Genomic DNA, 25302 nt, shown 5'->3' with positions numbered 1-25302 from the left:
TAAAAGGGTGATAATTAACATCTGGTAAGTGTTTTCAGTGTGATTAACTAGTCAAAAAGATTGATGCAGATCATGAACCACTGTAAAAATATGAAGCCCTGCTCATTGTTAGGAGATGCAATGTGTGAAAACAGGCCAGCTTTGCATAAAAATTGAAGTTGTTCTTACTCAAAGTGAGTGAGAGTAGGCAGCCCTTGGATTGTCAGGCAGTGAGAGAGAGCTTCAATCCTGTCTGAACCACATGGTACCTGATACCAGTTCTGTCGAAGGGTCATGAGGACTCGAAACGTCAACTCTTTTCTTCTCCGCCGATGCTGCCAGACCTGCTGAGTTTTTCCAGGTAATTCTGTTTTTGTTTTGGATTTCCAGCATCCGCAGTTTTTTTGTTTTTATACCTGATACTATAATTGAGTGCAAAAATTTGAGTTTTAATAGCGCTTTGCCCAAGTGTGAGTGCTGGCATATCAGCTGTCCCAGGGCCCCATAACAAGTACCGTGTAATAGAACTGTACAGTGACTCTTTGAAATAGAAATGTGTAATTTCCTGAATAGAAACACAAGAACATGAGAAAAGCTGCATCCTCAGCCCTTACATCCCTCACTCTGTCAGACACTGGGAGAGGTCCGGGCTTTATATGATTGCGTAAAATGGGTTATAGTGAATCAGCAGCTGGTATCACATCTTACGTGGTCTGGGGTCACACATGAAGGGTTGGCAGCTGAATGAGATAACCTAAGGTTTTATGGAAACGTACTCCAGGATAGGTTAGCACCTACAGGAGGGGGCAGGATGAACTGAAAAGAATAATTTAAACATTAACGTGCCTTACACTTTTGGACTGGAGAACCAGCAAAATACCAATTGCTAGTGAAGTAACTCTCAAGGGCAATTTGGGATGGGCAATAAATTCAGGCCTTTCAGTGATGCCCACACCCCAAAAATGAATTTTTAAAAAGCTGAGGGGTGACAGAAGAGAATATTTGAGAAAGAAATGTTATAATGATTGTTTACAATTCTAATTTTGTTACCATTCTCAAGCATAATTGCTATTGTTTTCACTTCTCTTGTTACAGCAGCTTCTCTTCACACCCACCCTAATGGTTGGGCAATGCCATGGGTTGCCTTATTTAAACCAAATTAAAATTCCAGACATGCACAGATCAGCAATGTATAACCAGTGCACCTGCACAGCACAGAGAAAAGAAACAAAAACATTGAATAGTGGCTTCACATGGTTCAGCGAGACAGTTTACACAGAGACTACAAATCTGAATTATCTACTGGGAAACAAATCGGGTCTTGTCAAAAAATTCAAGAAGCCCATTTGAGTTTTCACATTTGTTCATATTCAGTAGGGTAGGATGTGTTGACTGGAGCATCATCATTGGACGGTCAACACCAGCCTTTCCAGACCCATGGATATATTTCGTAGGGATGAAGCATGAACAATGTTGCAGTGAGATGGAGAGTATGGGCGAAATTTTAATCTAAACCGCCCATCGGGAAACTGATGCAGTCGGGCTGCAATATTGGTTTTGTAACACACCTGAATCTGTTCTGTGTTGAAGCGTTATATTGGATAAGGTGTAAAATTGGCATTCCACCTAAGCACGTGGGTTTCTTGCCCAGCTGGTTAGGCTAAAATTACACGTGTTTGCCTACTTCTCAAAGTCTGCACCATGTAAGTAAATCCCAGAATAACTGAAATTGAAACATTCAGCACTTCCTGAGTGCTTACACTAGTTGTAATTCCCTCTTTATGGTCCTTTACATTTCAAACGCTATGGATGACTTCACTCATCTGGGTGCTGTTGGGCTATGGTTATCACCCAAAGTGCATAAAACTTGGTATCCGTCTTTCTGGTTTGGATGCTGGACAATAATTGTAAGACTGACAGTCACATCTATGATGTGACTCGTGTTAACAGTATTTTTTTATATATAAGGTTAAGCATATACAGGTGGAGGGCATTGACTGATTAAGTACCTTGAGCACATATAAAGAGAGACTTCTAGGACAGTGGGTGTTGATTAGCAAAGAGGCAGACATTAATAAGGTTACATTCTGTAAATAAACTTAATGTTAAGTAGAAAAATTGGTGTCTGATTTCCTACTTCACCATCTGACTTCAGAATTAATTAACACCCTTGTCCTGATTTCCACTTGATCAAGGGGAACATGACTCTGCTGCACTCAGTCCAGCAAAATTGTAAAACTGTTTATAAAGAAGAGTTTTTTTGCCTCAAACAGTCAAAGGCGAAATCTTCTTACCAATTACAACATTTGTAAAATTGCACTTGCCACCAGAGTTAATAATGGGAGATATGATACAGAAAGAAAAATTAATGAAGTGAACATTTTAAAATCAGAAAAAGTTAAGGGTGGAGCATATTTATTATGAAATTGAACAGGGAGAAGGTAAGAAAAGGAGGTGAAGTAACAAAGAGGTAAACAGGTTAAAACGCTTCATGTTTATAACATTGTTCTATTGTTCGATTTAGTAGGCTGGGGATAATATTACAGTAATAATGCTACTACTGATATGCAAGTAGCTTTATTGCTGTAATATCTGTGACCTTTTCAGTTGTATTAAAAACTTAGAAAAGCTGAAAGTTGAGGGATTCAAGAATTTCCCCAGAACTACTATTAATCCAAGGGTTAAAACACAGACATGTGAAGTAGTCACATGGATTGCTTGCAATACTTCAAGTTGACAATCTTTGAGAAAAGGTTGTCTACATAATTAACATTTTTGTTGATAATTCAACCCTTGTTAAACATGTAACTGTGACACATTTATAGAGATTCTCCATTGCAATCCATACTAAATAAGATCCAATCTCACACATTTGCCAAAGGTTTTTAAAAATCTCTCTTACAGATGTCAAAATAAAGTGATGCTTTAGGAATAGACAGAATATCAGCTTTAATTTCCTCATTTCTATGTTGAAGAAGAAAGTATCACAGGATTTTCACTGGAGATAATTTTTAATCAGTGAAAATAATAGGCTTTTACATAGCTGCATTCATTTACAGGCACATTTGTAATCTACTATAATCAATTCACATTAGAAGAAATATCAGCACTACAGATGCATTACTTTGTTAATTTAGCAAAAAATAATCACAGTATTTTGTTTAATTTAGAATCACTATGATTAAACGGCTTACGACAACAGAAGTCATTGAATGTTAACCTAATGAACTGCATTAGATAAAAAGTGATGTTACCTTAAAGGATTCAAAGAAGCCTCCTCCTCCTCCTCCTCCACTTCCTCCATTCTCAATCTTTTCATCCTCGTTACCTAGGCCCATCATAGCCTGACTGTTTACATGGAGCTCTTCATAGAGAGTCTCCAGTAAGGCTGATCTTGTCCTCTCCTTGATTACAGATACAGAAGAAAAAAATAATCAGGAATTAAATTCAAAAGCAAAGGCAAACTGCACTCTGTCAAAGCTGCCTACCAGTGACCCTAGCAATCTTTGTTATTTAATATGCTCGTCGAGCTACACTCACTGGTCAAGCTTTCTCTATTAAGCTCAGCGATGCCTCTGTGCATGTTCAGGTAAATCGGTGCTGCAGCATCTGTTGAGAATATGCTTGGATATGTACAGAGAAATTTCAGAAGATGCCACAGGATGATCCTCGAGGCAGCCTGGGTAACTCAGCCATCACATTACCATTACCCAACAGCACATTGACTGACAATCTGAGAAGACACATTTGAGTTGGTAATTAACTATAAATGTTGACATTGATGTTTGGCATGAAGTGTCCCAGATCCCCATACACAGAGTTGATGCAACACCTGTCGTTGCTAGTTACCAGCTCAGATTCATGGAAGCTGAAGTCTGAACTAATATACAATGAATGGCCCCATTGTCAGATTCTCCTGCCACCTGTCAACGTGTGCATTGCAAAACCAATAAACCTCAACTCAATAGAATGCAGATTATTTTAAATGATGAATAAATCAAAAATGACAAAACTTTATTCTAGAGGCACTACAGAAATGTGCCACCATAAGTTTTGCTGTTTCACTATTCACCCTCAAAGTACTACTCGCTATTCTTCACAGCAAACATTTTCAATCCTACGTTTTGATTGGACATCTTTATAGAAGCAAAAGGTGCAACCATATTGCTCGATGTAGTCTATAGACTGCCAGAGAATAGTGAGAAGGATGTAGAAGAACAAATCTGCAGGCATTATAGAATAGTTATAATGGAGGACTTTAATTACCCAAATGTAGACTGGGACAGTGGTAGTGTAAAGGGCAAAAGTTTCTAGATTGTATTCAGAAGAATTTTCTACAGCAGTGTCCAATCCAACAAGAAAAGACACACTGTTGGACCTGGCTCTTGGAAATGAGCTGGGCCAAGTAGATCAAGTGTCAGTGGGGGAACATGTAGGAGACAGTGATCATTGTATTGTATGTTTAAGGATGATGATAGAAAAGGACGATAGGCAATCCAGAGTAAAAATAATTAACTGGATGAGAGCCGACTACGATGGGGCAAGAACAGAGCTGGACCAGATAGACTGGAATGACAGATTGGCAGGAAAAACTGTAGCTGAACAATGGGCTACCTTCAAAAAAGAATTGGTTCAGACATAGTCCAGGTGTATTCCATTGAAAGGAAAAGGTAGGACAAACAGATCCAGAGCTCCCTGGATGAAAAAGGAGATTGAAATTAAGATAAAGATGAAAAAGTGCAACTATGACAGGTTTCAGGTAGAAAATACAATTGAGAACCAAGAGGAATACACAAGGTTCAGACAGGAAGTGAAAAAGCACATTAGGGAAGTGAAGAGGGATTAGGAGAAAAGACTGGCAGCCAACATAAAGGGTAATAGTAAAAGGGTGATAAAAGGAGGGGTAGGGCTGATTAGGGACCTAAAAGGGAATTTACATGTGGACGAAGGGGCATCATGGCTGAGGTATTAAATTAATACTTTGCATCTGTCTTTACCAAGGAGGTAGATGCTACTCAGGCCATGGTGACAAACGAGGAAACTCTGTCACTGGAAGAGTTCAAAATTGATGAGGAGGAAGTGTTGAATAGACTGTTGGTACTTAAAGCTGACAAGGCACTGGGATTGGATGAGATGCATCCAAGGATATTGAAGGAAGTGAGTAGAAATTGCAGGGGCACTGACCATAATCTTTCAGTCTTCCCTGGACTCGGGAGTGGTGCCAGAAGACTGGAGAGTTGCAAACATTATGCCCTTGTTCAAAAAAGGTTGTAAGGATAAGCCCAGCAATTACAGACCAGTCAGTTTGGGTTGAATTTTCCCTCTGGTGGGAAATAATTGTTTCTAGAATCCTGCCCACCACTGCAATTATATTGCTCGATGTAGTCTATAGACTGCCAAATGTGCAGAATAATGCAGAAATCCAGAATTTTCTGTCAATGAGTCTACGCTTCTCCAGAGGGTGAGTTGTAGAGACCCCTACAGGCTAGAATCTCCACTGCAAATGTGAATTGCTGAGAACTTTCACTCTAACATTAATAACCTCATAAGATCATAAGAAATAGGAGCAAGTGTAGGCCATAAAGCCTGCTCTGCCATTCAATAAGATCATAGCTGATCTGACTGTGGCCTTAACTCCAACTTTCCTGCCTGTCCTCCATAATCTTTAACTAGTAATCACAAATCTGTCTAATTCAGCCTTGAATGTATTCAACGGCCTTGCCTCTCCTCCTATCTGTGGAAGAGAATTCCAGAAAATAACAACCCTCAAGAAAATAAATTTCCCCACATCACCGTCTTAAAAAGGAGTCCCCCTATTTTTAAATTGTGCCCTCTAGTTCTAGATTACCCCACAAGGGAAACATCCTCCCAACATCTACTTTGCCAAGCCCTCTTATAACAGTATATTTCAAAAGGCTCAACTTGCTAACCTTTCCTCATGACCCCTTCAATTCAGGAACCAAATGAACCTTCTCTGAACTGCCTCTAATGCAAGTATATCCCTCCTTAAGTAGGAAACCAAAAGTGTACACAGTACTCCAGGTATGGTCTCACCAATGCCCTTTATATCTGTAGCAAGTCTCCTCTATTTTTATAATCCATTCCCCTTGCAATAGAGGCCATTGTCATTTTAAAAGCCCTTGAAAAAGTTGCATCTTGCTGAATGAGATGTAATTGGGTTTTTTAATGCAGTACGAATTTCATAATTATTGCTGGACAACCTCTCTGGTCCTGAAAAACTAATTTTATATTTGTGAAGAGTCAAAATTTCTCCACAATGTCCAAAGATCCCACATATTTTTAAAAACATATGAACATTTTTAAAGTTTATTTATTAGCATCTATCTTAATGCAGTCATACAATCATTTTGTTATTGAAAAGTTAGATTAAACATGAAGGATTTTAAATGCTTATAACTTTCTGGATTGTACAGTGTGAATACTTCAGTTCGACTGCTCGCCCACTTACTGATGTCACTTGACTTGGTGCTAAATTTAAACTGCCATGGGTGATGGGGGCAAACCAATGGCACAGGGGGTCCTGAGATCTTGTGGGGAGTTTTCTTCAAGGTCAGGGGTGAGGAATATCACTTAGCCGCTGATTGCAAAATCCAGGCCATTGTTATTTATTGTCAATACAGAAGCTTCTTTGGCCAGCCAATATGTCAATTAGTCTTCTTTTATATGTGATAAACTAGATTTCTCATTTGTCTGATAATTTATATGTCAGGAACATTGTAATTATCCCCAGTCTGACTGGGGAATAGAAATCTGACATCTGCATTGAGTCCCCTGGCCTTACTTTGGGTATGGGTGAAAATATTACAAGCAAAAATCAAAAATATTACAAACATCAGAAATATTACAAACATCCTTAGCTCCACTGGGCTTGGGAGAAAAATTAACCAGGACTTCCTCTCCTGGAAGGTGCACACATTCAGATGTTTGTGGAACATTATCCTGCCTTCAACTATGATGATCCTCAGGCTTTGATAGGTTCCAGCACTGACCAAATATCACGCACACACACTATGAGCTAAAACTCTGAGTTATTTCTGAACCCAAATGCCAATGAAGTCAATTACAACAACTCAAATTAAGACCAAACTTTGTTGCTGCATCTCAGATCCACAGGTGTCTGAATTATTTCTGTTGATGGAACATCCACAATCTTTCGAAGCCATATCGCGGAGCAATACCAGTATCTTCTACTGTTAATCGTCTTTTCATAGAATGAAGCACAGGAGGCCATTCAGCCCATCTCATTGGCTCTTTGAAAGAGCTATCCAATTTATCCCACTTTCCCTATCTCTCCCCAAGCCCTGTAAGTTTTCCCTTCAGGTTTATATATAATCCCTTGTTTTAAAAGTCACAAACAACAAACACTAATTTTAAAAAGGGAATAGATAATCTTTATGTTTAAATTGAAATGCAGGTCACACTTGTGAAAATTTGAAGCTAACTATATATAATAGGTACATTAAATTGTCCTTTTGCATCATAATTCATGCTTTCAGCTCGCTGTTGGAGTGCACTCACACATCATGTACGATCCGTCCACAGGACTATGAAAAATTTAGATCTTACCTCTAATTTAGCAAACTTCTCTGCCTTATAGCAAGCATATTCTGCATTAATGAGTTTTGTGAGTAAGAACTCCTGAAATTCAGGACCCTGGTAAAATATGAAAATAAAACAGAGAACACAGCTGAATACAGTAACACATCTGGAGGAGAACTCGAATTGTTTACTGCATTAGAAAAAACCCTTCAAGATAAAACATTCCTGCAAATGAGCTATAAAAAAAGTGTTGAACTCTGTTTATTCGGTTTAGTACTTCAGACTGAAGACCATGGATAAATATAATCCAGTATGGGTTTTATATATCTTACTGAAACAACCTGTCCCAAATGCCCAGATTGTAGTGTCTTCCCGTGTCTCTCACTCTCACCCCTTCACACACACATACCCAAGGTCACCGTGCGTCATTTTACCCCCCCACCGCACGCTGGCCTGAAGATTCTGGCCATGGAAGCAGTTTCAAGTAGCATTTCATTCAGTTTTCAATCTGACCTTGCGTCAAGCAAGGAGTCACTCACTCACTCGAGGCCAATATTACGCATTGCTGTTGTACACAGCCTTCCCCCAGCTCCAGCACTGGTCTGTGTCTGTGGCCAGAAAGTGAAGACACTATTGTGATTTTCATGCAAATATGTTTTCTCTTTGTAGACAGTGCTCTAAATTCCAATTTCCTTCGCTCCACCACTGGTGGCTATGTCTTCAGCTGCCTAGGCCCAAATCTGTGGAACTCCCAAAAACCTCTCCTCCTCTCTGCATCTCTCTCTTACTTAAAGAGGCTCCTTAAAACCGAAGTCATTAACCAAGCTTTTGGTCACCTTTCCTAATATCTCTTTAAGTGAAATACTGTCAATTTTTCTTTGGTAACACTCCAGTGGAGTGCCTAGGTATTTTTTTTACTACAATAAAGGTGCTATATAAAAGCAAATCATTGTTGACACATAAATGGGGTGAAAATGAAAGCATCAGCAGCCTCAATACAATGGCCATTTCAAGTGTCAACAATGTCAATGCTGCAATAGCAAAAATCAATCAATCTGGTGGGTCTCTAACAGCATGCCCTCCAGTGTGCAGTGCCCATGATAGCTGGTTCTGTGCAACAGTACCAAGTATAGGCAACCTTTTAAATATGGTACTGAAATCTGTCCATTGGTGGTCAGAAAAATATTAGTTCTGGAAGGCAGCAGTTCATGATGTTATGAGACATCATCACTTGGGACAGATGCCTGTGTCTACTGATTTTATTGCAGCCCTGTTGTAAGAATCAGGATTCCTCTGTAGCATTGCTGCAATACAAGTGTATTCCTCATACAAACTTGTACTGTGTTAGACACAAACTCATGCGCTTATTTTTAAAATCTCCAAGATAGAAAGTTGGAAAAATTAATAAATTAAGAATGAAAACCATGAGATTAGGCAGCGAGGTAATTCTACACAAACCTATTAGGGGTTCACAGACATCAGCACCCAGAGTAACTTCAAGCCCATAGTAATTGAGATGTGGAAAAACCAGTTACCTTTCTAAACACAGCTGGATCAGGAAGGGCTGGACCAAAGAACGGAACATCGTCTCTTGCTGTGACAGAGACCTGGGAAACAGAGGAATTGATTGGACAGTTTAGAAAGATATAAGCAGGAAAGTCATTTTGTGTAAGCAAACAGATGATTAGAAGTCAGAAATAAGACAGCCACTAAAGCAAGGGGCCTCTGGTGATATAATGTATGAGTGGAGTACGAGTGTTTGTAATTGAATCTCCTATCTCACTGACAGATATTTTTCAATTCTTTGCAATAAGAAAGTATTCCAATCCAATGATATTAATTTGGTATCATTTGTCCTGTCGGTTCTGTCTGTATGTGTTGGGCGTTCTGCTGTATCAACAAAGGGACAATGCATGGTTGTTGAGGAACCTCAATCCTAGATTTTCAACTTCTGTGGAATTTGAGCACATCTTCACCTTCCACCGAAGCAAAGATGTAACCCCGGCTGCTCTTCTTGGGCAGAATTTTGCCCTTGGTGGGCGTGCGGGCCCCACCGGCTTGACAGCGGGTGGACAGCCGACCCCTGACATCGAAACGGGGCCCACCGCCATTTTGAGTGGGAGGGCCGCCCGATGGGAAGTGTTATGTGCTCCCTGTGTGGGTTGGGGGGGGGGATTCCCCAGCTGTCAAAGTGCGCTCTGTCGTTCATGGTGTGAAAGTGCACATTGCTCCCTGAGGCAAAGTGCTGTCCCAGGGAGATTGGTGACAGTCCAAACAAACTTTGAAAATAGAATAATAAAAAAATTATTAACATGTCCCCCTCATGTGACAATGGCACACGAGATGGGACATGTTAATAAAAATCACATAAAATGTATTAAAGTTTTTAAAAATGGATATGAAACCTCATCCCACCAGTGGATGGTTCATGTTTTTACAGAAGCCGCTGGGACTCCTGGACTGTCCGCCAGCCTTAAGCTTGGACGGGCAGGTCTTTAATTATCTTAATGAGCCCGTCGATGGCCTCAATTGGCCATTAACAGGTCGGAGGGCGGACAGCTGATTTCGCTGTCCACCCGCCTTCCTAAACATTTAAAGGGACCGGGATGACTTTGCGGGTTCCTCCCGATGTCATCTCGCGTCATTTTCCCCTCGGCAAGCGGGCCCCACCCCCAAATCGCTGACGGGAAAATTCAGGCCCTTGTCTCTGAATTATTTGCATAACATTGGCATATTCCTTGCCTCCACCACGGAGTCCGATTAGAGCAGGGGCACAATGAGCAACAGTGGGTTATTTAACCATGTAGGGCATCCTTGCCAAGCTGTGTACCATCTTAAAATTCTACACATTCACACATTTCCAGCCAAATTTGTTGGATAGCAATCAGGAGGATAATCCCTGGCTCAGTTCTCTCACCATATAGCATGTTTGCTGAAGTGGGCTTCTACCTTCAAATTTTGATTAGGCCGGTGATCTTTATTAAAAAAAAATCAGGATTTACAGCCAACCTTGCATCACTCCAATGGCCCGTGACAATCTCGCTGCTCCTTCTGTCACTGATTCTCCATTTGCAGCTTGCAGGGCTGTAGGAGGTTGCTGGGGTTGGGATCTAATGCTGTGCCTTCTTTCTAGTTCTGTCTCTTGGACCTACCCCAGCAACCACAACACAGTTAAAGGGGCATTTAATAATGTCTCACTCTGGGATTTATTGAACCCGGGGTGAATCATATCAGTGCACTGTGTAGCATTCCGGAGAGAGACCTTTTGGGAATGAGATATTGACACCGACGGCCATCACCAATAAACAGAGATCCCGGCTACCGACTGCACTTACCTTGTACACGGTGTGGTTACTACATGGCTTTTCCACCTGGACAACAATGTAAGCATGTAGAAAGTTTGACGCAATCATATCTGGCACAAAAGGGGTGTTTTCATCCTGGAAGATTATGGCCACAATGTCATTTCCTATGTGTCGCTTTCTTTGAAGCTGAGAAAAGACACAGAGCCATGAATATATGTATTTGTAAATATAAAAATGAATCAAACATGTTGGTGAGTGTACAGTTAAGTTACTGGGTGCTGGGAAAGATATCCGAGTGCACAGAATTAGCCCCATAAGACATCTTGTATTTTGAATGAATGAACACATTGTACATTAATGCCAATAATGCAGCACATTATGTCACAAGTGTGGAGTGTTGTTCTTTCAAAGCAAGAAACTAACTTATCACTGAAACAGTAGCAGCTGGAATGGAACAGGTATCAACATAGCAGTTTGTGCTTTGCTGAGCTCTCAGCCCTGCCTAGGCCTGCACTGTGTGGTGGTTCACAGCCAGGAAAGCAAAGGTTATAAATACTCAGTGGTTTCCTCAGTGTGCAGCTCAATCTGCCCAACAGAAACAGAGCAGAGAGTCCCGCACATTACAGAGCTGCTTCAGGTAAATCATAGCACCATACCTCATTGGAGGAGGCCATTTGGCCCATCATATCTGTGCAACTCTTTGAAAGAGCTATCCAATTAGTCTCACACTCTACTTCCCCCCGCCCCCCCATAGATTTGCATCCTTTTACCTTTTTATGTATTTATCCAATTCCATTTTGAAAGTTATTACTGAATCTGCTTCCACTGCCCTTTCAGGCAGCGCAATCCAGGTCATAACAACTCGCTGTGTAAAAAGGGCCAAAAGATTACAACATCTCTTTCCTCTCTAGCTCCTTTCCCACACCGAGGGCAGGGTTTTCAGGTGGTCGGGTGGATGGGCCTGGGAGCAGCCAGGAAACAGGCTGCTGCCCGCGATCGGTCCCCGACTGCCATTTCACGCTGGCTGGCCAGTTAACAGCCGGCCGACGTGAAAGGCGCGCTGAGAGGCCCTATGTTTCCAGGGTGGGGGGCAGGAAGAGGGCGAGCGCTGAAGTCAGCCTGGGCGTGGGGGGAGCACAGCATGAAAGCTGCCTCAAGCTGCTGAAGAATTTTAAAGCCAAAAATAACTATAATAAAATTCCACCTCTGAGAATCACTCACCTAATCATACTGGCATTAAAAATTCTGCCCAAACATTTTTTAAAAAAATTAACATCGGAAACCTCATCCCGCCCTTGGGTGAGGTTTTCTCCAAACTCCAAAGGCCGCCTGGCCGATTCGCCCGCTCGCCAATCATTGGACAGACAGCTAAAAATCCAGGTCAATTACTACTTTAATGGCCTTAATAAGCCTCTTAACTGTCGGTGGGCGTGCTGCTGACTCTCACGCTTGCCCGCTGACTGAAACATCACACGAGTGCGCGATGACATCAGGGCGCTCGTCCAATACCATCGCGCGCTATTCTACACCCTCGGGTCAGGCGTGTGCCCAGACTCAGGACATAAAACTCTGCCCTTAGTGGTGTGTGAGACAGACAAACCACATGCTTATATCTGTTACCATAGCTAGTTCTTCCTGGTACAGGTAGCTAGCCTGGCGCCATTTACAATCATCTAGGCATCTGGAACCCTAGAATAGTACAGCACAGAAGCAGGCCATTCAACCCATGGGCCTGGTCAGCGTGTGGGGGCAGGTCCTGCTCGCCGACACGTAGAATGACGCGCGGTAACATTGGGAGTGCGTCCCGACATCACTGCGCGTCATTCAGATCCTCGGTACAGCGGCTGCGCACCAGAGTTGGCAGTGCGTCCACCAAAATGTCAAAGGCCTATTAAGGCCATTTAAATATCAATTAAAATAATTACCAGGGCTGCCCGTCCAACCTTAATGTTGTCGGGCAGGCGAAGAACCCAGACGGCCTCCCCATTTTTCATGGAGCCTCATCCACCAGCGGGATGAGGGGTTTCATGAAGGGTTTTTAAAACGTAATAAAAATTTTTATTAAAACTCATTGACATGTCCCAGCTCATGTGACACTGTCACATGAGGGGACGTCTGAATAATTTTATTTTAAATCTTCATAATCCAGCTAATGTCCCTGAGGGAGCTCTGTGCCCGCCTGCGCCTGCGCCTGCTCCTGCTCCCGCCCAGCACCCTCCCTCCCTCCACCCGACAGGGAGAAAATTCTCTCCATAGAGTCTGTGCCGACTCCTTCAAAGGGAGAGACAGTTTGTTCCAGTCCTCAGGTTTCTCCCCATATTACTGCAAATTTTTTTCTTTCAAGAATTTATCACTGAGGGCTACTTTTAGATCTGTATCCACCGCCCTATCATAGGAACATAGGTCATCTCTTACTACTGTACTAACGATATCCTTAATTAACAGAGCTACCCCACCACACGCTCTTTCCCTCAGTGTAAGATTCCCGAACCATGTAGATGGAGACTTACTTGCTGTGCATCACCTTCAGTGTATGGGAGCTTTGTGGAAACATGGAACATTATTTCTTTGCTTCTAAATTTGCAGTAAATCGACTCTGTCCCTGTTTGGCCATGTGCAACATCAAGGCCTCCTCGAAATCTGGGGAACAAAGGATTTGATTATTACAATGTGCATTCATAAAGTATTTTCAAAATAGTAAAATGTTCCAATATATCATTTACGTGACATTCACTGGTAACATTTTGTAACCTGTTTTACCTTGAATGGGTTTAGCATCTCTGCTCAAATGGCAGGTAAAAGAGTATCATGCAGACTCATTAAGCATACTCCCCTCACAGGTTGAGATGCCTGTTGTTAAAACTAAAAGGGTTAAAATATGGGGGACAGGTAGTATGAACTCAATTTGTTTCTCTCTGGTTTAGAAGATTAAGGGGGTGATATAATTGAGGTGTCTGGAGTGATTAAGGAATTTGGTAGGATAGATAGAAAGGTGGGGGTGGAGGGGGGGTGGTGTGGTAGGGGAAAGGAAGAGTCCAGGACAGTGGAGCAAATCCTTAAAATTAGAGCCAGGTCACTCAGTGATGGTGTCAGGAAGCACTTCTTTGCACAAAGGGTAGTGAAAATCTGGAACCCCCTCCCAAAAAGCTGTTGAAACTAGAAATTTCAGAACTGAGACCAATAGATTTTGGTTAGGCAAGGATATTAAAGTGGTACAGAGCCAAGATGGATAAATGGAATTATGATGCAGATCAATCATGGTCTCACTGAATTACAGAGTAGTTCTGAGAGGCGGGTGGCTCTACCTTTGTTCCTACTTTGCTCAGAGCTGCTCTGATTGCCCTCCACTCATGGTCAGGTAGAGTCGTGCTCCATAGGGTAGACCCCTGGCACAGTGTGTCAGGAACCATAGGGTGTGGGCTACCAAATTAACTGAAATCATTCACTATTTCAGGAGTCTCCAAGGCTGCGCAATTGTGCACAGGCTCATTCTGGTCAGTCTTTAATGAGTACAAAACAGCTAATTTCCTACCTTTTTGTTCAGGTTTTTAAAATTGAATTTTAAAGAGGTAGGGTGTGAATTCTCAAAGAAGCACTAAACAGAATTGTTAGTTTGTTAGAGGTGGCAATAATTTCAACCCTCAAATTACCAAACACTGGCTGTTTGAATATCCGTTCAATATAATGGAGTGATATCACTTCATCAGTGATCACATAGTATTCAATATATATAAAACACACACACAGACACACACACACAGACACACACAGACACAGTAGCACTCACCCTTTGAAATCTTGCAGCTCAACTTTCTCTCCTAACAGCTCCAGAAACTCGACAAAGGCGAGGCTTTCCTCATTGTTGGTAAATAATTCTTCCTCTGAGGTCTATTGTATAAGCGAAAACAATATTGGCTGTTGCTGCCTTTACATGGTTGTCTATTAGAATTTAATATTTATTAAGCCTAGCCAAATATTTTAATCAAATATATAATCATGAACCTATGGTTCCCACATTAATAAACATAATTATAGAATTATCTTTGCATATTTTCAGATACCCATTTGTAAACCTTCTCAGGCTGAAAGAAGTCCAGTGGTTTTATCTCCAATAGTGTGGGTGCATTCCTGATTAGAGGGGCACCAAAGAGGATGGGTCACTCCAAATAACTATGGTGAAGAAAGACTGGGGTATCCCCCATGGATGAAATCCATGAGGAAGGTAACAGGAAACCACCCCAGCCATTGTTTCTCGAGTAAGTGGCTCAAGAATCTTGTATGCGAGGCTCAAGTTAGTGCTGTCCCTAGAATGTGATGGACAGATGGATTTGATTGAGAATGGGGTAAACTAGCAGCACGGAGTTATATTGCTGATTTGACATTATGCAAATGGAGGAGCAGAGCTTCACTGAAGATGCTGGATAAAATGCTGAATTTAATAACAAGCAGGTATTTGTCTTCTCACCAACATGAAAATATAAAAGCAAACCAGCTGATTTGCTGATCTTTTTAAAACTTGTATATATTTTCAATGTAGTATTTTAATATTCAACATTTTTGGAAGTCTTGTTTTTATAACTTTAGCTCCTTGTACTTCAGCTGGTGCTTGGAATTTCCATTTGTCTTGTCTAATTTTGAATGCACTCAGACTCTCTGGGTTTAATGAACCTTGCAGCAGCAACAACAACAACTTGCATTTATATAGCACCTTTAACAGAGTAAAACATTCCACTCAGAAGAGTGTCATCCAACAAGATTTGATATTGAGCCACATAGGGAGATATTAGGACAGATGACCAAATGTTTGGTCAAAGAGGCAGGTTTTAAGGAGTGTCTTAAAGGAGGAGCGAGAAGCAGAGAGACAGAGAGGTTTAGGAAGAAAATTCCCGAGCTTCAGACCTAGGCAGCTGAAGGAACAGCCACCATGGCTGGAGCAGTTAAAACAGGGGATGCTCAAGAAGTCAGGTGCACAGAGGATTGTGGGGATGGAGGGGATTACAGATTGCGCTATATAAATTGTAAAATAAAGGCACAGCTGAACAATAAATGATTTCTAAGCCACAGTCTACATCATGAAATCAGAAATTGCTATTAATATTACAACTGGAACTATGGCTGGGATTTTCTGGCCCTGTGGCGTTGGGACCTGCCGTGGGAGATTTGGCGGCCCAGCCGAAACTTCAATGACTTTCAGCGGGACCGGACGATCCTGGCAACAGGCGGAGTCAGAAAATCCCAACCTACATTTCAAAGGTACTTCACTGACTGCGACGCACACTGGGGCGTCTCAAATGGCGCTATATAAATGAACATCCTTTGCTACATTTCCTTCCCACAAAATAGGCTGTTGGTTAATAATAAAGTGAATTAAATTATTACATGTTTCTTATTAAGGATATGTTTAATACACTTTGTTTAATGACAAACAAAATAGGCTATGCTCTCTTCAAATTTTGAAATAGATTTGTCACTCGGTCTGCACTAGGCTACACAGTGTAGAACGGAAGCTGATTGTCATTGGACAGGAATTCAGACTGACCTATAAAACTGAATAAATGATTTTATTTACTGGTTTCAAATTATTTCATAATTAAACTCTCAATTGTACGCTCTCACTGACCAGTGTTTCTCTGTTAAAACAAACAAAATACCCTTTAAACCCTACTGAATTGGTGAGAGACTCATTGTCAACCAAGAAACAGATGGAAGAGCTGCAGAGAAGGAAGAAAAGAGCATTCAAGTGGGACAAAATCAATTATTTTGATGTTAACATTTGAAGATCCTTATGCTGCTCGGATTTCAAAGGCTTCTTTGAAAGGATACCATTTATAATCTGTTGGAGCTGTGCAAAAATAAACTGGCAAAGGGAATCTGCAACACTACTTGGATCACTTTGTTCTACTACTCTTTAAAATATAATGAGTGTCTTCATTCCCAACAAACACCGTTTACTAAATGTAAATACTTGTTTACATAAAAGGTAAAAGGTATAAACAATCACTCATCCCACTTCATTGTGATTGGAGTTCTGGGTTGGAAGCCCATTCTGAAGTGGTTGCAATTGTGCGGTTTGAGTTTCAAATTTTAATCTACTTTTGTCCTGGATTGAACTCTCTTAAAATGATGCTACACATGTTCACTAATCTACTCATCTAGACAGAGTTTTCCAGTCTTGTGATAATTTTCTTACTGTGACGGAGATGGTAGGAAGTTATGTTTCTGGATTCAATGGGCAGACCATCAAACAAATGCTAGTTTCCCTTCTTGAAGCCAACTTCACGAAACTCCTGCAAAACTAACCTCGATGTACTGGCCGTGTCCAGATGGCTGAAAACCATTTCTCCTGCCAAATCCTGATTCCTCAACTCTCAAATGACTAACGTTCCAGGGAAGGACAAAGAAAACACTTCAAAGGCACTCTGAAGCTCTCCTTGAAGTGTGGCAGCATTGGCATTGATGGCTGGGAGGAACTCGCTAACAATCATTCAGAATGGCAACAACTTGCCCATCAAACTGCTTCACGCTTCAAGTGCCAAAGCCTTCATATTGAGGCAGAACAGAGGTGGAGAAATAAAGAAAAGGAAGGAAATCTTGCACCCCAAATCCAAGACCTCCTGCTCCATGTGCCCAAAGATCTGTGGATTGAGAATCGGCCTGTCCAGTCCCACGGCGGAACCTGACTGAGTAGATGTCGTCCTCAAATCGAGGAACAGCCAACGATAAAGATGACAGTGGAAAGCTCAAAACAAAGGGTGGAATGTTCCGGGCCCGCTGGTGGTGGGTGTGATAGGCGGCGTGTGTGGAAAATATGGTGGGACCTGCTTCACGAGGGTGGGAAGGCAGGTCCTGATCATCCGCTCAGCCGCTGATGGTGGCTGTTTCCCACCATCGGTCAGTGGGGAGTTAATTATAATACATTAGCATATCATTAAAAGGCCATCCCGCCATTGGTCAGTGGGGAGCTAATTATAATACATTAGCATATTAAGAGGCCATCCCACTATTGGTCAGTGGGGAGCTAATTATAATACATTAGCATATCATTAAAAGGCCATCCTGCCATTGGTCAGTGGGGAGCTAATTATAATACATTAGCATATTAAAAGACCATCCCGCTATCAGTCAGTGGGGAGCTAATTATAAACATTAGCATATCATTAAAAGGCCATCCTGCCATTGGTCAGTGGGGAGCTAATTATAATACATTAGCATATTAAAAGACCATCCCACCATTGGTCAGTGGGGAGCTAATTATAATACATTAGCATATTAAAAGACCATCCCACCATCGGTCAGTGGGGAGCTAATTATAATACATTAGCATATTAAAAGACCATCCCACCATTGGTCAGTGGGGAGTTAATTATAATACATTAGCATATCATTAAAAGGCCATCCCACCAGGCTCTTGGAACCCACCATATCGTCCGTCCACATCGGCGGGAAAGCGCGTCAAGTCTTTCACAACAGCTCACAGGAGACACACACTTGGCGGCTTCATTTTGGGGGAACTGAGGTGAGTGTTATTTACAGGCCTCAGGGGCACTGGGAGGGTGGGGGAGGCTGATGTCTGGCCCCGCAGGTGATGGCTGAGGGGTGGGTGGTGCCTGGGGACAAGTCCTGGCCAACCTTGGAGGCGGCTGCTGAGTGGGGGAGGGGTCCAGTGCTACCCTGGCACTGCATTCCCCACACAGGCAATCGAGGTGGGGGGGGGGGGGGGTAGGCGAGGGGACACATTAGGCCACACATTAGGGACACTGTATAAACTGACCAGGCCTCTGCAACTGAGACAGATCAGGCAGCAACAGGGATGTGATTGGGGTTGGGTTCCTAGCCTTCCCACTCACGCTAGCATCGCGGAGACACCAAAGGGCCACCAAATGCTCCATACCTGACCCACCCACCCCCCACGGCCCCCAGCACAAGCTGCAAGTCCGCTACCACCTTACTAGACCGCGGAGCAGTTGGGCTGCACACGTTGTACAATCTCCTCACCAACACTGGCCATGGAGCAGTCACTGCTGGAGGTGCTCACAGCCCCTTCCAATCTCAGCATCCCGGTTTGGACCAGTGTCCCCCATGTCGCAGGGTGACAGGGCAGCCATGCAGCGCACTCATCTCTGGCCATCCGAGGGGTGACCAGCTCCCTCCGGGAAGCTTTAAGGGGCAGTCACACAGGGACAGGGAAGGTGCTAAGTACAGTCATAATAACCACGTCTCTCTCTCTTTCATGCTGCAGGAGGACCACGTCAGGATCATGGATCCTGGTGATCTAGCTGTGTGCCTGCTGACTGACAGAGATCATAGAAGACAGAGGAGAGAGAGACTGAGACACCTGCCTTTATCTTGTGCAGAAAGGTTTCACATCTGAGTGACAAGAACACTGCTCATCAGAACAAGGAGCCATAGGCAGCGAGACATTCTTAGGAGTTAAATGACAATAGTGAACAGTATGTACAAGTGACCAACACTCGTGGCCAGACTGCGCAACTACTTTTACCTAACTTTCCTACTTTTACCTAACCTTCCTAACCCTGTCGCTACATCTTGGTTCTCCCCGGACATCCACAGCAGAGGTGGGGGCAGCCTGCTGACTGCTACACCCTGTCTGTGATGACTGGTGGGTGTCTTCTGGAGGGCCGAGACCAGGAGGGCACCGGCCTGTTTTCGGGGTCCTGCTGTGGGCCAGCTGCATCCTCCTCGGCCTGTGGAGCTGGAGCTGCGGGGGTCACAGAAAGAGGGGATTCGGATGGACCCATCACTCCCAGAGTCCCCTGGGTGGATGGCCCGGGGTGTGTACCTGCTGATCCTCCTCCCTATGGGGGCCTGACGGCCCCTGGCTGACTCCTTGAGGAGAAGGGGAAGCTGGGTTGAGATCGAGCTGCCCCACACCCCTCTCGCACTGACACTGCTGGAGGTCAAATATGACATCAGCGATGGAGTTGAGCCCGCACAGCAGGGCAGGAGCGATGTCCTGGACTAAGGTCTCTATGGCAGCCGCCAGCCTACCAGTGTTGACCTCGGTGCTTTGCAATGCTGGTGCTATCACCTCAGACTGAAGGTGGATGGACTCCTCCATCGTGCCTTGCAATATGAGGAGTGCAGCGGACATCCCTTCCTGATGTTCCCGAGTTTGCCTTTGCAGCTCCAGCAACTGTGACATGACCGAGTCCAGAGGCTCATCATCTGACTCAGACTCAGCAACGTTCTGACCTCCAGCAGCTCCTCCGAGTGCCGGGGACCTGGGAAGTCCCTGCCTCCACCTGCTGTGGATCAGACAGTGTGATGTACTCACCAGATTGTGACCCTGAGGCTACTCTAAAGCTCGGTCCCACCGAGGTGTGTGTCTCTGCGCTGGTGGAGGGTGTGGGTGAGGCTGTGATGGGACTTCAGGGAGGCTGTCTCCAGATTCCTCTTCAGAGGTTTCATCCGGGCTAGATTGGAGGGTCTGGGTCATGGACTCTGTCGGATGCTTCTGAGATGTGTCTGCGAAAGTAAGGGGAGATAATTAGTGCCTGGCAGTGGCCTGTGAAACAGGACACATCACTCACAGCATGGGTGTCTGATGGATGTTGCAATGCTGGATCCTCACTTGGTAGAGCAGCGCTGACCTCACTGTCAGTACAGGACCAGTCACGGTCATCACCGGCCAGCTGGATGGCTCTGTTTTCAAAGCCGGTGAGGACCTTGATCTCTGGCATCCCTCCACCAGTCTGCGACCTTTCCCTCCTGTTGTGAGCCGGTTTGTCCTGCATGGATAGAGATGGGGAGAGTGTATCGGACTCCTGCCGGGCCAGATGGTAAGTCTGCCTGGCCTGTTTGGGTGATGAGTGGTCCCATGGATGGGATGAGGATAATGAAGGTGAGTGTGAGAGAGTGAATGGTGATGTCCCTCACAATGGCAGTGAGTGAGGGCCCTGTGGGTGTGTGATGGGTTTGAGAGTGAGAGAGTTGGGAATGATGAAAAGAGTGACTTACGCTGGCGGAACGGAGGAGATCATTCATCCTTTTGCAGCACTGGGTGGCTGTCCTCCTCTGCAGAGCATTCGCATTGACCACCGCTGCCTCCCAAGCCAGGTTGGTGACTTTGCTACCCATCCGGTGGCCAGAGCGGGGGTAGAGCAAATCCCATTGGGCCTTCACATCATCCAACAGTCGCTAGAAGGGGGGTTGGGGGGTGGGGGCGGCGGGGGGTGCTGTAGTCTTTTTGCCTTTGCTGGCCATGCCTCCCAGGAAGCGGTGCTGAGCTGGGGACAATGAGCGCTTTGCTGGCGGCTGCCTTTTAAAGATAGCGGCTGGTGTGATGCAGCAGTGGGGTGATGGCAAGTGGGCAAATGAGAGCCCATCCCCCACCCCCCCATGGAAACAGCATGTTTCCTGGGAATGCATAAATAATGAGGCGGACTCGGGAAGATAAGATAAATGGTGAAAATCCACCATTTTCGTTGGCGGGTAGGACTCCATTTTATCCGCTCGCTACTGCACTTAGTGCAAATCTGGGAAAATTGCGTCCAAAATGCTGGTTTCCTTAGTGATGTAATAATGAAGTGCGCTGATAGAGCTTATACATCCAGATCAGGATAGTGCCATTCTCCAGGGAATGGATCAGCTAGATAATCTCATGTGGCTATCAGGTGGAGTTAGTATCACAATCACCAAACAATATCTCTCACAGATGAAGAAGCCACTAATAAGAGCTCTCCCTTTTAACACTGAGATGAGGAGAATTTTGTTCTATCAGAGGGGGCCATTAGTATGTGGAACTCTTTCCCCCAGAGAGCAGTGGAGGCTGGGTCATTGAATTTATTCAAGGCAGAGTTAGACAGATTTTTGATAGACAACAGAGTCAAGGGTTATGGGGGGGTAGATGGCACCCGGATCAGCTATGGTCTTAGTGAATGGTGGAGTAGGCTCGAAGGGCTAGATGTCCTATGTTCCTCTGATAGGGTGGTAGACGGAAATGAAACTTTGTGCAAGTTAAGACAAGGGTAGCAGAGCTTTGAACGACTTCAAGTTTATGGAGGGTAGAATGTGAGAGACCAGCCAGGGGTGCGTTGGATCAGTCAGGTCTAGATATAATTATCTGAACAGGAAAGGCAGTAATACAGAAAAGAATAAATAACTTGCATTGATAGAGTATCTTTCACTACCTCAGTGTGTCCCAGCACTTCACAGCCAACAAAGCATTTTTTGAAGTGTTGATACTGTAGGGAAATGAGGCAGGCAATTTGTTTGCAGGAAGTTCTCACAAGCAGCAATGTGTTTACCACTGAAACTCCCAGCGCACACATCATTAATTCAACAGGGGGTGCTGGATGACACCTGTCTACGGTAGAAAACACTCACCTGGCCAAGCTTCTGATAAATAACCCCAAACTTGAAATGATTGCTGATGACATGCTCATCAAATGTTACAATCAAGCGAGAGGCCTGAAAGAGGCAGAAAAAAGTGTAACAAAGTCTCTTCAAAGCAAAGCATTCATTTACATCAGCAACATTCCCTGCAGTGTTTCATAATTAACATTCACAGCAAGTGCAAATCACAGTTCCAGAAAGAAGGAGATGAAAGGTAGATCATAGAAATGAAAGGAGTTGAAAATGATAACTGACACCTACCTTAGGGTATAAAACTGGGTAGAAACGATCCACATTTACTTCCTCACAAACAAGCTGCAAATAGAAGAACAAAAGATTATTTCAGCTTCTGGTGTCAGGTTTCTTTCACTGGTTAACAACAGCAGATCTCTCCTGCAGTCTGAGATCTGGAGTGTGCTTTCTGATCTTTTATCACACCACAGCCAGGAGATACTGAAACCCCTGTTCCCTCTCAGGGTAAGTTTCACTTCCTGTGGCCCCAACTCAGGTTCCACCAACATCCTTCTGCTGAAGGGTCATGAGGACTTGAAACGTCAACTCTTTTCTTCTCCGCTGATGCTGCCAGACCTGCTGAGTTTTTCCAGGTAATTCTGTTTTTGTTTTGGATTTCCAGCATCCGCAGTTTTTTGTTTTTATCCTTTTGTCCCTCATCACTTGGGAACAAGAGAAACCCAAACCAACGAGGAAGCAGGGGAGTGACAAATGGTCAAAGAGGAATTAAGTATGATGAAAGCAGACGAGGTAAATGTAGAGAGGCTGGCTCTAGAGAGAGATAACGCAGACCCAAGAAAGTGGTGATATTTAACGGAGTTTGGATGGTTTCAATCTAAAGCTACCTCATTCTCCTGAAAGGCACTTGAAATGTTTTGATAAGATTTTATAGAAAAGGCTTGAAATACTGCAAACATGGTTTCTTTATAATAAAAACAGCAAGCGTTGAAAAACTCAGCAGGTCTGCCTGCATCTGTGGAGAGAGAAACAGAGTTAATGTTTCGAGTCCGTATGAGTCTTCTTCAGAACTGAAAACAGATGGATAATGGGATGAATTGTATGCTGTTGTGAAAAGCAAGGGGGCTTCAGGTCCGAAAAGCATGAAAGGTCAGGGATGGGTTAGAAGACGAGAGAGATTAAACGACAGAGATGTCATGGAACAAAAGGCAAATGGAGTGGCAATGGTTGTAGTAAAGAAACAAAGCATAAGCCCAGAGTAGATGTTAATAGCAGAATAATAGTCAGATGTCAGAAACAAAAACACGATACAGACTAGTAAAAAAAAAAATTGAAATGGAGGACAGAGTACATACTCTGAAGTAGTTGAACTCAATATTAAGTCTAGAAGGCTGTAAAGTGTCTAATCAGAAGATGAGGTACTGTTCCTCCAGTTTGCGTTGGGCTTCACTGGAACATTGCAGCAGGCCAAGGATGGACATATGGACATGAGAGTGAGATGGTGAATGGAAATGGCATGTGGCCAGTGAGGGAAGAAGTGTGGGAAATGGGTCGGATATAGTCGAGGGCCCTGCCAATCACAGTGGGAGGGAATCCTTGGTTGAGGATAAAGGAAGACATGTCAGAAGTGCCATTGTGGAAAGTAGCATCCTCAGAACAGATGAGACAGAGAGAGAGAAACTGGGAGAATGGAATGGAATTCTTACGGGAAGCAGGGAGTGAGGAGGTAGTTGAGGTAGCTCTGGGGGTCAATGGCTTGTAATGAATATTAGTAGACAGTCTATCCTCAGAAATAGTGACAGGGAAGTCAAGGAAGGGAAGGGAAATATGGAGATGGACCATGTGAAGGTGAGAGAAGGCGGAAACTGTGTCTCTATTTCTGAGGATAGGCTGTCTACTGGTATTCATTGCGAGCCCACTAGCTCTCACAGCTACACTTCCTCACACCCTGCTTCCTGTAAGCTCGATTCCATTCTCCCAGTTTCTCCCTCTCTGTCGTTTCTGTTCTGATGATGCTACCTTCCACAATGGAATCTGACACGTCTTCCTCTTTTTCCTCAACCGAGATTCCCCCTGCTGTGGTTGACAGGGCCCACAACTGCATCCATTCCATTTCCTGCACTTTTGCCCTCACACCTTCCCCACCCTCCCAGAACCACAATAGAGTTCCCCTTGTCTTCACTTTTCACCTCATCTGCCTTTGTATTCAAAGGACCATCCTCCACCATTTCTGCCACCACCAAACACATCTTCCCCTCCCCTCCTATCAACATTTTGAAGGGACCACTCCCTCTGCAACACCCTGGTCAACTCCTCTATCACCCCCAACACCTCAACCCCTTCCCACGGTAGCTTCCCAATGCAATCGCAGGAGGTGCAACACCTGCCCTTTTGCCTCCTCCCTCTTCACTTCTCAAGGCCCAAGACATTCCTTCCAGGTGAAGCAGCGATTTACTTGCACTTCTTTCAATTTCATCTACTGCATTTGGTGCTCACAATGGGGTCTCCTCTACACTGGGGAGACCAAACGCAGATTGAGTAACTGCTTTGAGAACACCTCCACTCAATCTGCAAGTATGACCCAGACCTCCCTGTTGCTTGCCATTTCAACACTCCACCCTGCTCTCATGCCCACATGTCTGTCCTTGGCCTGCTGCATTGTTCCAGTGAAGCTCAATGCAAACTGGAGGAACAGCACCTCATCTTCTGATTAGGCACTTTACAGCCTTCCAGACTTAACATTGAGTTCAACAACTTCAGACCGTGAAATTCGTCCTCCATTTTGAATTTGTTTTGCCAAGTGCCAGTCTGTATCTTGAAGAGTCATTGAAACATTAACTCTGTTTTTCTCTCCAAAGATCTGTTGAGACCTGTTCTGTTGAGCTTTTCCAGCATTTTCTGTTTTTGTTTCAGATTTCCAGCATCCGCAGTATTTTGCTTTTAGTCTGTATCTTATTTTTGTTTTCAGACTGAGCTGACCTTTATTCTGCTATTAACACCTACTTTGGTCCTATGCTCAGTTTCTTTACTGCCACCATTACCACCCCCTTTGCCTTTTGTTCCATGACATCTCTGGTATTTAATCTTCCCTCTAACCCATCCCTGACCTTCCCTTTTGTTCCACTTGACCCTC

At 43.8% G+C, this 25302-nt stretch overlaps 1 protein-coding gene across 11 annotated transcripts in view; it reads right to left on the bottom strand.

Annotated features, from left to right (window-relative positions):
* The window catches only part of rap1gapa (RAP1 GTPase activating protein a), a 732526-nt gene that overhangs the window by 52765 nt on the left and 654459 nt on the right, over positions 1-25302 (bottom strand). For all 11 annotated transcript variants that reach the window (XM_041206497.1, XM_041206499.1, XM_041206500.1 and 8 more), the window contains 8 exons: positions 22461-22514; positions 22191-22274; positions 14632-14732; positions 13355-13484; positions 10875-11030; positions 9075-9146; positions 7567-7653; positions 3234-3383 (listed from right to left, as the gene is read on the bottom strand). In XM_041206497.1, coding sequence (XP_041062431.1) covers positions 3234-3383; positions 7567-7653; positions 9075-9146; positions 10875-11030; positions 13355-13484; positions 14632-14732; positions 22191-22274; positions 22461-22514 — 834 coding nt within the window. The remainder of the gene's footprint in view (positions 1-3233; positions 3384-7566; positions 7654-9074; positions 9147-10874; positions 11031-13354; positions 13485-14631; positions 14733-22190; positions 22275-22460; positions 22515-25302) is intronic.

Source organism: Carcharodon carcharias, chromosome 15 (assembly GCF_017639515.1).
Source record: "Carcharodon carcharias isolate sCarCar2 chromosome 15, sCarCar2.pri, whole genome shotgun sequence".
NCBI classification, from domain to species: Eukaryota; Metazoa; Chordata; class Chondrichthyes; order Lamniformes; family Lamnidae; genus Carcharodon; species Carcharodon carcharias.
Note: the sequence above shows the minus strand (reverse complement) of the source record. Positions and strands in the feature narration are given on the sequence as shown.